This window comes from Oryza sativa, chromosome 6 (genome assembly GCF_034140825.1).
Source record: "Oryza sativa Japonica Group chromosome 6, ASM3414082v1".
Lineage (NCBI taxonomy): Eukaryota > Viridiplantae > Streptophyta > Magnoliopsida > Poales > Poaceae > Oryza > Oryza sativa.
In genome coordinates, this window is record NC_089040.1 from 7,138,701 (window position 1) to 7,156,019 (window position 17,319).

The 17,319-nt window shown below is 40.9% G+C and overlaps 1 protein-coding gene and 1 long non-coding RNA gene across 3 annotated transcripts; one reads left to right on the top strand and one right to left on the bottom strand.

Annotated features, from left to right (window-relative positions):
• Nucleotides 1-727: 727 nt before the first annotated feature.
• On the bottom strand, nt 728-3,992 carry LOC107281464 (uncharacterized). 2 transcript variants are annotated; one of them, XR_010741880.1, is made up of 3 exons: nt 3,459-3,992; nt 2,759-2,886; nt 728-1,493 (listed from the first exon to the last, which is right to left on the bottom strand). It is a non-coding gene; the product is annotated as an uncharacterized lncRNA (long non-coding RNA). The 2 variants fall into 2 exon arrangements; XR_001547070.3 differs by having other exon boundaries at nt 728-1,504; nt 3,459-3,599.
• A 5,487-nt stretch (nt 3,993-9,479) lies between these two features.
• LOC4340589 (protease Do-like 9) lies at nt 9,480-15,681 on the top strand. The gene is made up of 9 exons (XM_015788891.3): nt 9,480-10,247; nt 11,112-11,311; nt 11,454-11,634; nt 12,487-12,678; nt 13,124-13,356; nt 14,169-14,270; nt 14,408-14,458; nt 14,866-14,970; nt 15,093-15,681. The coding sequence occupies exons 1-9, from the start codon at nt 9,524-9,526 to the stop codon at nt 15,189-15,191; spliced, it is 1,887 nt and encodes a 628-aa protein (XP_015644377.1). The 5' UTR covers nt 9,480-9,523; the 3' UTR covers nt 15,192-15,681.
• Nucleotides 15,682-17,319: the final 1,638 nt, after the last annotated feature.

Below are 17,319 nucleotides of genomic sequence, written 5' to 3' on the forward strand. Positions count from 1 at the left end.
TGGGGGAGCTTCTAGTTGCTGCAGCTTCTCTCAGAATTAGAAGCTCCTCCAAACAAACCAGCTTTTGATCCAGATTCTGAGAAGCTGTAGTTCTAGAATCCAGAAAATGAACTAGAATCCAGAAGTCGGGAAACCCAGCTTTTCCAGATTCTCAGAAGCTGGCTACCAACCAACTGCTTCTCAGAATGTTAAACTTCCCAAATAGGCCCTAAGCAAGGAAAGAGATTTTGGTGAGCTCTAGATCATAGACATCTCCCAGAACTAGCCCATGCGTGCATGATTGGTAGCATTGTATAGGTAGGTCACCTGTTGATGACATGAGATGCTTGAACGCATTGTCTTTATGAGCCTGGGACAGTCCAAAGAATTCTGGATCCTCCGTAACACATTGCAGATTTATTCTGATTCTCTCTCACTCTATCTACCCGAAAAGGAGAAGTACAGGGAAAAGAAGAAATTGACAAAGAAATGGAATGCAAGGTTGCACTTGCACAGAGAAAATTCAGAAGAAGAAAAAATGCAGTTTCTTTCACAAGTAGTAGATGCTCCCAAGGGAACCGAGCCAAAGATCCCTCAGAAGTGCTCTTATCCAAGAAGACATTCATGCAAAGCCTCCCTTCTAGCTGCACAGACTACAAATTTCTATACCTCAAGCTAATCCACAAAAGGTCATCAACTTAACAATGCAAAAATATATGTTAAGAGTAAGATAGTCTGAACAATATTTTGTCTAGTTGCTTAACTTGCTTTTTTGATGGACTACTGAGATGAGCTACACTTCTGAGGGACATGGACTGAAGTACCACTGTTTTCTAGAAGGTCATCAGACATCATTTGAGGAAGGTAACTTCACACAAGAATGTGATGCCTATCTCTATCAGCACATTTCACATAAAGATTATTACTACTACTACAACTTTTACCTGCAGAAACAGCAAACTCAACAAGCATTTCCGGTCACTGCAAAAGGCTGAAACTTCTCCCAGAAAGAAAAATTCTGAAAAAAGGCTGTGAGGACCTGAAAGAAAGTTCAATGCCACACAGCCTGTGCATTGCCAGGCGATGCACTTTCCCCATTTAACTGAACCATGCAATACTGGCCTCCTGGCACCCCCTGACCATTGCAAATTCTTGCAAGCTGAAAGTGCACCACAGCTTTCCATGCTTTCTTGCTGGCTCCTCTCCTCTCCTCTCCTCTTGCTGCTGCTGCAGCTGCAGCTGCACTCAACAGTGGATGTCACTAGATTCTCCTTTGGATTTTAATTGTCCACTGTTGTTTTTGCCCCCTTTTTTCTACGGCTCAACGTCGTCGTCGTCGACGACGATGACTGCCTTGCATTATTGCCTGCCTTCTCGGTTCTCACCTTTGCATTGAATCGGCTTGAAGAAAGGTGATGGATGAATGGATACAAATCTGAAGCATACTGTTGCATTTAGACATGAGCGTCTTGCCGTCTTCTATGTGCATGTGAAATGCCGGCCCCCCAAATCGCCTGAAAATTCACTAGAAAAAAAATACACGGTAAAAAGATTTGCATGGATGAGTAGAAAGTCTTGAGATGGATCAGACAGATCTTGGGCATTTGTTAGCTAATTTTTTTTCCCACCCAGTGCGGCAAACTATTTCGTTCGCCATGAAAAACCAAACTTGTGGAAAATTTTCATGTTCACGTATGAAATTCTCTTTCTTTCTTTCTTTCTTTCTTTCTTTCTTTCTTTCTTTCTTTTACTTTCATATCCCTACTCACTCCTCATATAATATTTAAATTGTTTTGGTGAAATTCCTGTGAAAAACCGCAGACGTTATAACATGGCCTAACTCTTGATAGTTCACTGTACATCACTAACTTCCTTTTGGCTGTGGACAACAGTAACTCATGTGGAAAAATACAGAGAAAAAAAATACGGTCCATGTAAAGAGATTATGAGAAGCCCTGTAGAGAAGCATGCAAGTGTACACGTAACAATGGGGACCCTACGGCCACAGTGCCGCCTTTTGTTTTATACGGAGCACGATATGAGCATATCAAACGGTAATGGCGTTTTGTTGCAGTGCTCAAAGACTGCCACCCTATGTATGGCTTCCTGACTAGTCAAGGTTGGGAAAAATGATGAGATAGAAAGCCACCTTTCCCAACTGATTTTACCTCTATCATTGGGGATGAAGAAGATGGCATAAACGGGTATGTTTGGATTGAAACCAATTCTTGCCCTACCAATTATTTGATAGTTTTGTTAACTATTTAGATTGAGGCCAAATCTTACTAATTCAATAGAGTTAGAAACAACATAACCCAAGATTTGGCACTACCAAAATTTTGGTAGGGCTTCAAACCAAAACAACCCTACATTCTTTTCCAGATCAGAGGCCTCCAAGAAGATGGCATATATACCAAAGAGTACTTCAGATTTGGCTCAAAGCGACTCAGTTTGAAACGAGCGGATTGTTACGGCAGATTATATACTTGATTGTAGAAATAAATTGAATATTTTGATAAATAAATTTAACAAATAACTTAAAACAAGTGGTCCAAGCAATACACTAAAATTTTTTTTAGAAAATGTATTTTTTAAAGCATGGAGCAAATAATTCGTTTCAACAATCTGATAAATAAATAATATGAAGAGTGTACTTCAGAATGCGTGCGGTATATTGTTATCAAATTATAATTCATTGTTATGGGGATAAGCTCATAAGAGAAGCCGAAAGAATCCTAAGGGTATATCGGATGATGATTGGCACAGAGATGTGCTGTACCTTGTAATGTATGGATGAGCATGGTCCAAGGCTAACACAGGTAATCTCTGAAGATTATGACACAGCCATCATCCCCACACTGAGCAATTGATGCCACAAACCGTCATCATGCAGAAGGAGTGATAAAACTGCAGGTGTAACACACGTAACAGAGAACTGTTAGACTGTATCATAGTCCAATGCATTGCCAAGTTGTGGTACTCACTAGATCATAGCCTTTATTGACATGCCTAGTTGCATTGTTTGTGAACAGTTAGCTGCAAATTGGGATGCTTTCAGGAGTAAGCAGACAGCTGAATGACAACTACAGAGGCAATGCAGGACAATGCCCCAGTTGCTGTTCTTGGAGCAACCCTATCCTTGATGGTGGTATCTAACAACATAGGCCCTCAAGCTCTCCAACACAAACAGCTCCAAAAACTTTTGTTGGTAGTAAACAGAGCTAGCATTATATCCTTCCAGGAGGAGTTCATTGCAGCTATTCGCGACATGATCATTGATCATCGGCCCTCGGTGTAACCCCACCCATATGATTAATGATGGAATTTTCCCGGTACGGTTTGGATCGACGCAAACTTGGCACAAAATCGCTATGAGATGTAATTTTGATAAGGATACTGGATTGATCACTAGTACGAAAAAGTCTATCACTTGATCAGCATACCATAGTATGACAAAGTTTATCACTTGATCAACATACCATGATTTGCTTGAATTAGACTGAAGGCTAAAAAAGCAAAGGAGCTTGCCCAGTATGTTTGGCAATTTCCAGAGTTCCATTTGCTGCCTTACCTAAAGAAAGGAAAAAAGAGGAGGTGAGTCACAGCTTCACAAGACAATGCAAGTTATAACAAGAGCATCAAATCAAATGAGGTGTTTTTTTTCTTTCTCAGGGCATGGCCCCTGACAGGTTACTCTCCCAACTTTTCTCCTCCTAGCCAACAACTGAAGGACTGCACACACCACAGGGGACCTTGCCTGCCATTGCAATGGACATCAAACACCTACTGCTGTCTACTGACTGGCATATATGCTCCCCTTGTAAAAATGATGGCTCAGGGGGACACAAGTGTCACCTCACCACCACTACACTGATCCTGCTAGTTATTTTTTTTCCCTCCTCACATCTTTACAGATGGGAGTGCACATGGAAAAGAGAAGAATTATTGAGGGTGTTCTTCATCAGGGACTAGATGATGATTCCTTCTTCACCATTGGGTCTCTGACTCCCTTCTCAGGCAATGTTGATTGATGGATTCCTCACCAAACAGCAAAGATGCCAGCAGCAGCAGCAGCAGCATCAGTACATGGGGTTTGGGTCACAGTTGCAGTGGCAGTGGCAGAGAGAAAGGGAGAAATAAAGATAGGGGGAGATCACCTTAGAAAACAACAGCCATCAAATCAGGAAAGGTGTATGTGTGGGGGATCTTCCCCTCTTGCAGGTTGGAAGATGAAAGCTGAGAGGAGTTTTCAGTGAATGAGTGAATGTTCTAGCTGTGTTTAGTTCACGTCAAAATTGGAAGTTTGGTTGAAATTGGAACGATGTGACGGAAAAGTTGGAAGTTTATGTGAATAGGAAAGTTTGATGTGATGGAAAAAGTTGGAAGTTTGAAGAAAAAATTGGGATCTAAACATGGTGTTAGCTTGCTCTCGGTGCAATTATTTGGGATCAGTGGCGACCAGCGAGCTCAGGAAGGAGGACTCAAGCTGGGATAGGCTGGTGTTCATGCACAGTCTCAGAGCTACACCCACATGCACTTGTGAAACCTAGGGGCGCATAGGCTTTTTTCACCTTCGTGCAATGCGTGTTTTGCTGTTGCAGAATGAGCTGGAAATCTAGTTATCCAAATCTTTCCTATGATGAGCCACTAACAGGGACTTTTCTGGTGGGGTTTGGTAAGTGTATTACACTAGTATTTTGTATTTGGAGATGCACATTCAACCAAAAACCAATAGTGAGAGTGGGAGACCAAGAAGGTGCTGACAATGTTGCTAACCATTACTTTCTATGCACGCACCTCAGTTTCAGCAAGTTACTTGAGATAGTGATCAATACTATGGGTCATATAAGACTCTTACTTGTGGAAGAAACTGAAGCATCAAGCATGTTTGCTTGACTGCAAAACATGCATGTGGTTAACCAACTACAAGGGAGTTCCAGAAGAGGCCCAAATGTGTTGCAGTGCTCAATAACAGCATAAATCTAAGGAACATAAATCTATACAAACCCACATATGACTTCTTACAATGTTTGCAGTTATTTAGCGTTATCACTTCCTAGCTGTAACTGAAATATTCTCATATAAGTTCTTGGTGACAAGTACTTTATTTTCTTCTATATAGTAGTTGCTTCGTGCTTATAAAGTATTTTTAAATTAAGAGTAATTGCATCATGAATAAGTATGATGGCCGTCATGCTTCAGATCCAAATCTGACAATATAAAGGTCATGCCTATGTGTATCTGTGTCTTATTCAGAAATACTGAAACTGAGGTTGTCAAATGATAAAAGATAGCTAGGATGCACTATTGTATATTTAAATTATTATATCTACCTGAGAACAGTTCTAGTGCGCATGCACAAAGAGTGTCATGATTTAGGAGCTAAATCATTGCCATTTTCCTGATGAGGGACAGATAAGTTATTAGAAAGATTCTGAAAGAAATCCAGATATTACAGCTAGCATCCTAACGTACAGAGTACAGACCACAAGCAAAACAAGTGGTTAACTCTCACATATGTCATATACTTGATTGCAGTTATGACAGTATCATATTGTTTATTGTCCCAACTAAAAGTTGGAAGGGATCACTTTCAGGAAGTTGGCATGTCTATCTACTGTCTAGACTCTGAAGTCTGAAGTCCAACATGAACACATACAGGGTAATGAATATTGACACAAACAAAGCAACTAGCTATGAGTTGTCAAGGACAAATTAAAGGGGATGTGATCATTTAGATAATAGGCATAAGAACATCATTAATATATTTAGTCTACCATTATAAAGTAATTATTAAATGCCTTATCAGATGAGGGATAGCAATCAGAATTTCTACGGAAGTACTAATGTACCTCTGATGATGATGTTTACAGATGAAGCTTTATATCTTGAGCAATTTTACGGTTCTTGAGGAGGTAACATGAGGTACCACTTTTTCTATTGTAAATTTGGTACTTAGGTACTGTGAGGTACCATGAGGTACCAAATTTTACATTAAATTTTTGGTACCTCATGGTACCTCCTCAAGGACCGTAGAATTGCTCTTATATCTTACCCCCAGATTCCAAAGTCCTCTAAACAAGAATAATTATTATATTATCTGTCTAGTAGAACAAAAGGCAAGGAAATATATCTACATAGATTTGAAATATATATGATTATAGTAACTATAAGTTTCAAATCTAACAAGAGCATGAAGGCAATTGTGAACCATTCTAGTTCAAAACTTAAATCCATGAGACCACGACACAGGAGTAAACCACGAAATTCTTGTACAATCCTATGGAGAAATACAACCCTACACTTTGATGAGAAAATGAATCACATGGTTCGTGCAGACTCGATCCTCCGAAAAAGACAATAAGTGCAAAATTTAACAGAGTTAACTAGCATATGGGAATGCATTGCATACAAATACCTACCATCAGGTGCTTAGCATCTAATACAGATTTTGGTTCCTTTCAGCCCTTCTTTCTCCATCTTAATAATGCAATGATACACAAATCTTTCGCGTATTGCCGAAAAAAACACCTTTCGTCAGGTTGCACTAAGAGTTATTAAGACTGCCCACTTGCAAAACCCCCATTCCAACTACGTCACACTCTACAGTCTACGCCACTATCACAATTTCACAAATGGATCTTTCAGATGAACAAGGCACCAATGCTGAATGAAAGGAACTTGGGTGACAGGGAATGTGGACCGTGCTTCTAGTCACAAACATACTCCCTGCAGCTGATTTGATCAACACTTGGTTGAAACACACACACATACACACAGACACAACACAACCAATCTACAGATGATTTGACCAAAACATTTTGTTGCTTACAACTGCAAGGGACAAGGGTACGGGCGAGAGGGGAGAAAGGAAAATGATCCACGTCGGGCGGGAGATCACCTGAACATCGTCGGAGTATCCCATCTGCAAGATTTGGATTGGGTAAGACTAGACATGGCTGTGGTTGATCCCTGAACCCAAATTCTGTCGCGGGAGCAGCGGAACCCCACCGGCAATCGCGGCGGTTCTTTCGCTCCGACGGCGTGAGTCCGTGTCGGCGTCAGCGGCGGCGGCGGCGGCGGCGGCGGCGGATATGATCAGTTCGTCGGAATCAAACGCCGGCGGCGAGGAAATGCGAAATCACCGGAAGATCAAAGAGAGTTGGAGAGAACAGAGAAAGATACGACGAGAAAATGTGGAGAGGTGCCAGCGATCTGTTCGGCCCAATTACGAATTCAGCCCATTACCGGGATGATGGGCCGCAAACTGGGCTCTGGCTTGGCCCAGTGACGAATTCTGATTACTGCGAGGAGAATTTGCCATGTGGAGGTGATCAGTGATCACACACACGAGACAGACCAAACCAAACCGTGAGAATTTTTCACAATTCCATCGTTCAAAAGAGTAAAATGTATGGCCGGTCTTGTGTGGATATGTCAACTATGTCCCTAAACTTTTGAAATGAATTTTTGGGTCCCTTAACTTGTCTCGGGTGTCATATAGGTCCAACGGATTCCAACCCACTCTGTGTGCTGACGTGGCATGCCATGGTGACGCTTACGTGTCACTAGAACCCATATGTCAGCCACATATAGAAAAAATTAAGAACATATTTTTCCTCCTCTCTTTTTTCATTTATTCTTCTAAATTAAGAACATCCTTTTCTCCTCTCTCTCTCTCCCCTCTCTTTTTAAATTTATTTTTTATATGACTGACATATGGATCCCATTGACACATAAGCGTCACCGTGGCATGCCACGTCATCTCACGGAGTGTATTGGAGCCCGTTTGAACCTATATAACACCCGAGACAAGTTGAGGGACCCAAAAATTCATTTTAATAGTTCAGGGACCTAGTTGACACACCCATACAAGTTTAGGGACCATCCGTGCACTTCACTCCTCAGAAAACATGCACCGGCTGGAAGACGATGAGACTGTTCTTTATAAGGACTTGAAAACTGGTGACAATCTGATGTTCTCAAGTGTTTTTGCTACCATGAAAAGTTTTTGAATTCTGAACACGGATGAAATTTGAACAAATCTTTAGCATGGTGCAGAATAAAGGAAACTGAGCACCTGATAAATATAATTTATCCCAATTTAATGATGTGATATTTGTATTGCTCTTTTCTATAATATACCGGCGAGTTTATTTAGCCTCTTAACAAAATGTGAAAGTTTGTGTATAAGTTTTAGAATTTTCAATTGCAACTAAAAAAATAATTTATTCATTATATGCTACATAAAATATTTTTTTGTTCTTGTTTTTAATGTAAATTATCTTTTATATGTCACACAATATTTTTGTGTTATTTATCTTTTGGGTAAGCAATTCACTCTCATATACCATAGAAAAATATTTTGCTTTAAAATATAAAAACTTGAAACTTAGATAAAAAAACCATATTGTGCAAGAAGGTTACATAAAAAATTTCATATTTTTTTTAAAATAATGGGGTAAATAAATTGGTAACCTTTTGGTATTTCTGGAAAAAAAAGCAGCCTAACACTGTATTATAGAATAAATGATAAACTCGTTGGTATATTATAGAAATTGACAATATCAATGAAAAATCTTTGAACTAGAACAATCCATGAAGTGGATTCTCTCGTTACATAAAAGTTCACAGAAAGTGTAACACAAAGTTGTGCAGGCAAAGCACAGACACGCCACCACTTTGGAACGAGAAATTATACATTCTGCCACTACCAAAAGATGGTTTCGCTCAAATGCCACTCCGTAGATTGGATTCGTTAAAAAGCCACTCCCAACCGATGCCAAACCGCTACTTTGCCATACTCGCCATTTTCACATGATTTTACCATTTTTCCGCAATTGGCTTGACCAAAATAGTTAGCAGCGGGCATGGCGGCGGTGGAGAGGGAAGAAACGGAAGCAATGATGGTGGGTAAGCGGGGTGGAGGGGGGAATGGAGGAGGAGGAGGTTGAGCTGGCGGCGGAGAGGAGGATAAGGAGTTGGTAGGGGTGGAGCTGTCAGAGCTCCATGACGAGGGTGAGTAGCGCGAGGGAGGTGGCGAAGGACTTGACATCAAAGCAAGTGACATCGCCATCGAGCAATGCCATTCCACCGCTGCCCCCGTCGTTGCTCCTCTTACCGGCGGGCTTCATCGATTGATCTATCAGCAAGCTGGAGCACAGTGGATCAACGCCGGTATCCTCCATCCTCCTCCACGTGGTTATCGCTGACAGCCTATTGGGCGGTGAGCAACCTGAGCCCCTCCCCCCTTCCCCCGCCGCAACGGCCGATGCCGTCCCCACCAATGCCACGCCACACCCATCGAACCCGAGCTCAGAGTATTTTGGTCAAATCAAACGTAGAAAATGGTAAAAAACGTGAAAAATGGTGAATATGAGGAAACCCTCTTTTTACGATGGCAGAGGATGTCCAATTTCTCCTTTGGAACCGACCTTGTGGCTCGAACCCGACCCGACCCGCACCTAAGAAATACCGACCGAGCCAACCCCAACCCTTTCGGGCATTGGCTTCTCCCACCTTCATGAAACCCTAGCTCGTCGCCATGGACAACCACGAGCTCGCCTCCACCTCCTCCCCCAAGCGCAAGCCCGGCCGCCGCCCTGGCCGGAAGCCGAAGCCGCCGCCCGCCCCCTCACCCGCCGCCGCCCCCGCCCCCGCCGCCGAAAACGGGACCCACGACCCCGCCTCTGGCCAGAAGCGCAAGCGCGGCCGCAAGCCGAAGCCTCCGGCCGCCGCCGCCGCCGCCGCTTCCTCCGACGGGCACCACCACCCCTCCTCTCCCCTCGCCGCGGCTGTCTCCGCCTCCGACTCGCCCGATCCCGCTTCCTCCCCCGCCCCTCGTGGCCGCGGCCGCAAGTCTCGGCGGGGCCGTCCCGAGCCCCCCTCCGATGCCGGCGCCGCACCCCACGCGCCCCCGTCCCCGCCGCGGCGCGGCGCGAAGAAGGGGGCGGCGGCCAACGCCAAGAAGGCGGCGGCGGAGGTCCCCGTGGTGGAGCCGTTGCGGTGGGAGCAGGTGGCGAAGGTGATGCCGTCGATGGACGCCGTGGTGAAGGTGTTCTGCGTGCACACGGAGCCCAACTTCTCGCTGCCGTGGCAGCGCAAGCGGCAATATAGCTCCAGCAGCAGCGGGTTCATCATTGGTGGGCACAGGGTGCTTACCAACGCTCACTCCGTCGAGCACTACACCCAGGTCAAGCTTAAGAAGAGGGGATCGGATACCAAATACCTTGCCACCGTTCTCGCTATTGGCACCGAGTGTGACATTGGTATGTATAGCCCACACTCGTGCGACTTTACTAGGACTATGGACTAGTTTTTGGCAATCGGAATCCTTGCAATGTTTGGTAAAATGGCAATGTCCTGTGAAACAGATTGAAAACTGCAGATGTGCACTGCTCATAAAATAGCTAGAAACACTTGCTATTTACTATTGCAGATTTTGTATGTTCGGTTGTTTTACAAATCTTCACGTTGGCATACCAGAAATCCAGATTAGTCAGGTTTAGCATTGTAATCTTTTTATTTATGTTCACTCTAATCACAAAGGTTTGAGTTCGATGATACCATTTCAACAGATTTGGTCATCACATGGAGTAGTGTGATAATAGGTGGCAATCTAGATTGGACAGAGTGCGTATCAAGCTTGTGTAGAATGCCTTGTGATATTTTTAACAGGATAGGGAATGATAAGGAGTAGCTAAAGTAATGCCACATAACTTTAGGGATAGCAACTAAATCTCATGTGCCCTTTCTTGTTTATTTAAGGCTTTACGGTTGCTTCGTTGCACATAAATGCACAGTTGTGAAATTGTTATAGTACTTGTGCAAAAGAAATCCAAAAGCTAGTGCTAATTTGAGCGCTTGATGGTGATTACAAGTGAACAATATTCTATTATTCTTGGTCTAATGTTATCAGGAACCTGCCTATGTGGGTTATTATTTTGGAGGTACTGGGTCGATCGTTTGGAAGTTGCCCTGACCTAAAAAAATTCAAGGGCAGGAGTCAAATTGTATTATTCAAGCAATTTATTATTAAATTGCAAAGATTTGCCTGTCAATTTATTGTTTAATAATTCAAGAAGTTAGCTTTCTTATGTTATTTGATAATTAATATAACCTTTCCATTTCAGCAATGTTAACTGTAGAGGATGATGAATTCTGGAAAGGGGTTTCACCCCTAGAGTTTGGATCTTTGCCTGCACTTCAAGATGCTGTGACTGTTGTTGGTTACCCAATTGGAGGAGACACGATCTCAGTCACAAGTGGTGTTGTATCTAGAATAGAGATACTTTCATATGTTCATGGTTCAACGGAGCTTCTAGGATTGCAGGTTTTTCTCTTAAGATCTTTGCATGCTTTTGATTGTCTATATTTTGCATATTGTAGACATAGTTTTTACTTCTCTTTGGAATTATTTCTAATAATCTCTTAACCTGGGAGCATACTTAAGTTTTCACTGTTTCATGGAACAGATAGATGCAGCTATAAATTCAGGAAACTCTGGGGGCCCTGCTTTTAATGATAAGGGCAAGTGTGTGGGCATAGCTTTTCAATCTCTTAAACACGAAGATGTAGAAAACATAGGCTACGTCATACCCACCCCAGTGATTAATCACTTCATTCAAGACTACGAAAAATCTGGGGAGTACACAGGTAAATCTTTATATTCTTAGCGTATGAAATTTAGTTCTTTGGGAGTTAAACTTAAGGGGGCACATGTGATGGCACATGAATGGAAAATGGATGCTCGTTGCACAGAAACATGCTTATTTAGATGCATGTGCAGATGTTTTATGTTACTTTTAATGTGAACAAGTTATCCACATGTTACCGTGTAACATAAATTGTATTTAAGGGGAAATTGGCGTATTTGGATGTTTTTATCCGTTCTATCAGCTTCCATGGCATTATTGTTTCAAGACTTAAGCACTTATACTTTGCATAGATGAGGGGGATGATTCTTGACATGTGCGTGCATTTGGAATCTCTATGAACTTTGAAATCACCACTCTTCAACATATGTACACAAATCTCTTGAGATGTGGTACTTATAATTTGAGCTTTATCACTAGATTAACACTGTCCGTTCATCTAGCTGTGTATTTTGTGCAAGTAAACATATTAGCAATCACAAGAGTTAATTATTGTTCTTGCTCTGGCATTATCAACACCTCAACAGGTATTGTTCTTGAGATCTTACAATTCAGGCTAATCCATCATATTAGAATGTATTTCAATAACCCACCATACCTTCATTGACTGCATGCATAGATTGTGTGTTTTAGTTTGATACAGCTACAATAGTGCAAAACTTCAGTTAAAACTGGTTTGAATAGTTTAGTTATGCATATTTATGGTTGCTTGTCATTGATCTTCTGATGCACATAGGGCGTTTTTTCTTAAAAAAAATGTTTTGTGGTAATCCTTTTTCCATTATTAACTTCACATCTATGATATTCTGATTTTCCATGCTATTTGCTTGTTATTTCCTTTATTCTTTTGCAGGTTTTCCTATACTTGGAATAGAATGGCAGAAAATGGAAAATCCTGATCTCCGAAAGGCAATGGGAATGAAATCTGACCAAAAGGGTGTTCGTGTCAGAAGGGTTGAGCCAACCGCTCCTGAATCTGGATGCCTGCAACCTTCTGATATAATTCTAAGCTTTGATGGCATTGACATTGCCAATGACGGTACAGGTTAGTCAGAGCTTTACACAACTAGCGATTATTTCTACTGCTTTTGTTTTAGAACTTGTTTGCCTTGGCCAGTTATTCTTGTATCTATTTGGGAGCATGCATTCTAGGACACTCTGTTTCATGCAAGAGAGATTCCATTGTCTCAGGTTCAACTTCTAGTCCCCACTCCCTGTGCCATTTCTAGATTATTTGGTTCTGGAAGGATTCGTTCTAAGCGGGGTTATTGAATGGAGATCTCCACTGACCATAAATGACATCATTCAACGTGCACGTATTGTCTAGCACAAAGCATTGGGATTTTTCTTCTTTAAAAGTCTGCTGCATGTCTTAGTTCTTGTCATCTGTTATTACTAGTTCTCCAAATGGTTTGTCTCCAATGTAGCCTACGAAGTATGACTTAAGGAGGAGAGTATTGGCTTACATTTTGTTTATCTTGGTTATCCAGTTCCTTTCAGACATGGGGAGCGTATTGGCTTCAGCTACCTCATTTCGCAGAAGTACACTGGCGAGAAGGCCCATGTCAAAATTCTGCGGAATTCGAAAGTTCTTGAATTTAACATTAAGCTGGCAACTCACAAAAGACTCATTCCAGCTCATATAAAGGGCAGGCCACCATCATATTACATTGTTGCAGGCTTCGTTTTTATGGTTGTTTCTGTTCCATATCTCCGATCTGAGGTATGCTGTCATCTCCCTTGTCCAGCTTTATGTGTGAAATAATAATCAAGATATTACATCCTTGTTCAGTTGTCAATTTTTCATTCTACTACTGTACGATGTTCAGTACAATTTTGTTGCATTTTTGGAAAGCTTGATCTTAATTGTAATTTTCATCTTTAACTTATCTCTTTATTTTTTAAATTGAATATATATATATACCGCGTGCTTAGTCTTGTATATGTATTTTGTTAACAGACTTTCACAAACCTTATATATTATCGTCAACTTATTTTATTGTAGTGATTTAGTATTTCTGTTTGTGCTCTGGTGTGTGTGAAAACATGGATAATTTTTAGTCATGTTCACAAATATCAATGACTATATGTTTCACGCGTCATTTTCACCAACCTTGTAGAAGGAAGCGATATTGCCACCTGAATGACATCTTTCAAATGTCTGTTCTATGTTGGACTACTAGTTGCTTATCCGATTTTGGTTGAAAATGTTGACATGAACCTGTCATTTCTGGACTTTCAACATTTAACACATGTAGCTAGAGTGTACGATCAATAATCTGTGTCACAATATATTGGTCGGTGGCAGACAGTCCATTTTCCCCAGAAGATTCCTTTATTAGCATAGTTTATTTTTGTGGAGCAGTTCTCTGCAATTTACTCATTTTTTTTTCAAGAACCACTCATGTAGGTTCTCATCATCCATGACTGCTAGCACAACACATTTGTTTTTCTTTTCATGTCCAAATTGCTGCAAAAAGTTGTAAGTTCGAACTTTTTGATAATACAGAACTAACTACAATCTTATTTCATCAGTATGGAAAAGACTATGAGTATGATGCCCCTGTCAAGTTGTTGGACAAGCACTTACATGCAATGGCTCAATCACCTGACGAGCAGCTTGTGGTGGTGTCACAGGTCTCAAGTTCTTTCTGTACTAACCTATGTTTTTATGTTATAAATGAGATGGCTAACCTTTCTTGCTTTTATTTAGAGCTTGGTATTTATTATTTCATCATATGACAATTTTTTGAAAAAAAATGATGAATTTTCAGGTTCTTGTAGCAGATATCAACATTGGTTATGAAGAAATTGTCAATATTCAGGTAACAATGATCACTACTGAAAGTATTTTTATGGTTTGAGATTTATTTTCACAAGTTATCATATATATACTCCATACCAGAAAAGGGTGTTCTTCAACTGACCGTATCAATTGCACTACACCGGTTCATATTTTGAATGATGCTGATCAGAATTGGTTGTCTCCAACTGCTGTTATATATATTAGCTAAGTTAACAGCCATAAGCAGTATTCTGTTTGAAATTGGTGGAAATAAATCTCAGGAGGGAACTAACAACATTGGTAGTTAGTTACCAAGTGTAATGGACATTTTATTGTTCTGATTGCTATATTTGACTATCTAAGAGTAGTAGAAGACCAAAATTTTCTGAACAAAATTGCCTTTGATGTGTTAAATTAATTGTGTTTTACTGTTTTTATTCTCTATAGGTTCTTTCTTTCAATGGCAAACCAGTAAAAAATTTAAAGCACTTGGCAACCATGGTGGAAGATTGTAACGAGGAATACTTAAAATTTGATATGGACTACGATCAGGTATCAGATGTGGATTATTAGCGCCCTTTCTCTCTTCCATTGTTCATAGTGAAATTATCATCCTCTTTTGTTCAATGCTACTTCCTGTGAGCACTTTCCAATTGACTGGTATCATCTGGCAGCTGGTTGTTCTTGAGGCAAAAACGGCAAAGGCTGCTACTCAGGATATTCTGACAACGCATTGTATACCTTCCGCAATGTCAGAAGATTTGAGGACTTGATGAAAGCAAGATGCTTGCTGAGATTGTCATGTGATCCTACATGGCACATTTTTGCCTCAACTGATTAACAGTGTCCACTAGACGAGAAGCCTCACTTTGGGATTTTGAGTGTCAAATGAATTCTGGATGCAGATCAGACTGGAGTCTGGTGGCACCAAAGAAAGCCAAGGATAGCAGGTTCACATCACAAGTTGGATTAATTAGGTTGAATGATAGCAAGGAGCCCTTGAGATATTGGGGAATATTACAAAAGTTTTGCTCCCATTTGAATATTTGATTAATTGAGGCAATATCAGAAAACTTACCCTGAATGTCGTCCCTGCATGTTCTCTTCTTACTGCCAAGTTTGATCTGGTCTCCTGTAGACGTATGTAATCTTTTGCAACAAGAGGCTATGCTTTTCTGTGCATTTTACCTGCTTTCAGGAGTACTTGTTAAAGTGCTTTTTGGCGGCCAAAACATATATTTTTAAGTGTCTTTTGTACCAGAATTTGGTTTGTTTTCATGTCCTGACTTTTGTGATCTTGCCAATTCTTTGAACCAAAGTAGTTGTCATGTCAAATTTGTACGTAAAAGAGACTGGCTTGCCGCCGAAGGGAAGGTGATTTGGAGTTTGGACGTCTTTCTTGCCTGAACTTTTTCCTCACTTGCCGTATCCCTTCCTTTTGAAGCAAAATCGACAATGCCTTTTCGTCTTTCTGACACTGTTTTGGCATGATTCTGGCAGGTCGTTTGTGCGATTCATATCCCTTTCGTTCCAGTAGCATTGATCCAAATTGTACTAGTGTTGACAGGTAGTGAATTGCTTGATCTCTACGTAGTCTTGTGCATGGTCGTATGATTGGTATTGGACACTCCCTTTCGATCTGGCACGATGTGATAGTACCCATGATACACATGAATTATTACTTCCGGAAAGCACATTTCTAGATCTGCTTGAGAGTATTTCTGCCCAATTATACCTTGAGTACTTGCCATGCATTGGATATCCAGGAGCTGATGAACATAGCTCTCAAGTTATTTTGATAGAATGAGCCTGCTATTTTTTTATTATTACTACTATGGACACTGAATTATCGCGTACATACTTTTTAAGATACTAAACGGTTCAATTATCGTAATTTTGACGACAATCTTAGAAAACCTTTTAAATCAACTTATCAACATACTATCACTGTTCTAAAAAGTTAAAAGTTATTATATTATGGGATAGAGTTTTAAAATGTATCTACTTTTATTTTTGGACTGTTTAGACACATAGTTAAAATTTATTATATTATGGGATGGAACAGTAGTAATAAAATTCAGTCGGTTATCTTCTCACAAACTACTCGTTTCATCCATCGGCACTTTCATTTGGTTCTGGTGTATTTCATTAATTTGCAGGTGCTATCTCTGTTTGATTTTTACACGTTCATTTTTGTAAGATGCATATGAATTCTGCTATTCTGCATGTACGTGGCACGGGCGCGCACATTTTTAGTACTGTGCGAGTGCAGCGCCTGCCATCTCACAATTTACTCGGGACATCTCCTGCAGGTCGGGTGAGCAGCGCTGACGCGCAGCGACCCCACGTCCCATCTCATGCCATGGAAGCATGGGTACTTATGGCTGGTTCAAATAACACGGACGATCAAAGTTAGACACGGGTACTCATAAATGGTTCAAATAACACGGACGATTAAAATTAGACACGGAAACTTATAACTACGTTTAAAATGTGATAGAGAGAGTAGGGAATCAAGATATTATGAATAAAAAAAAGAATGAAGTTAGTGCCAACAGATTAGATTTGTTATGGTGGAACTAGCCCACTCGGATTAAATCCTATACTTGATATGAGTCAATAAGTGCTCATATTTACAACAAATTATTCTTTCAGTGGTATATGATGTACCGGCGATGGCGAGTCTTCCGAGGGCGTATGGGACGACACATGCGTGTGTGCTTATAGATGTAAGTGTACGCGTGTTTTTTGCGTATACTTTTGAACCATATTTCTTTGAGAAAAGAATAATTACATTGAAATTGGGTTGGTTTTGTATTAATACGCGTGGAATGGGTGAAAAATAAATTTTGCGGGTGCAGTCGTAGACACGAACGACAAGCAGTTAGCCGCCACCGCCAA

Coding starts and splice junctions, on each gene's coding strand:
- LOC4340589 (XM_015788891.3), top strand. CDS start 9,524: ATGGACAACCACGAGCTCGCCTCCACCTCCTCCCCCAAGCGCAAGCCC. Junction 13,357..14,168: donor TTCCATATCTCCGATCTGAG/GTATGCTGTCAT, acceptor TTATTTCATCAG/TATGGAAAAGACTATGAGTA. Junction 14,271..14,407: donor AGCTTGTGGTGGTGTCACAG/GTCTCAAGTTCT, acceptor ATGAATTTTCAG/GTTCTTGTAGCAGATATCAA.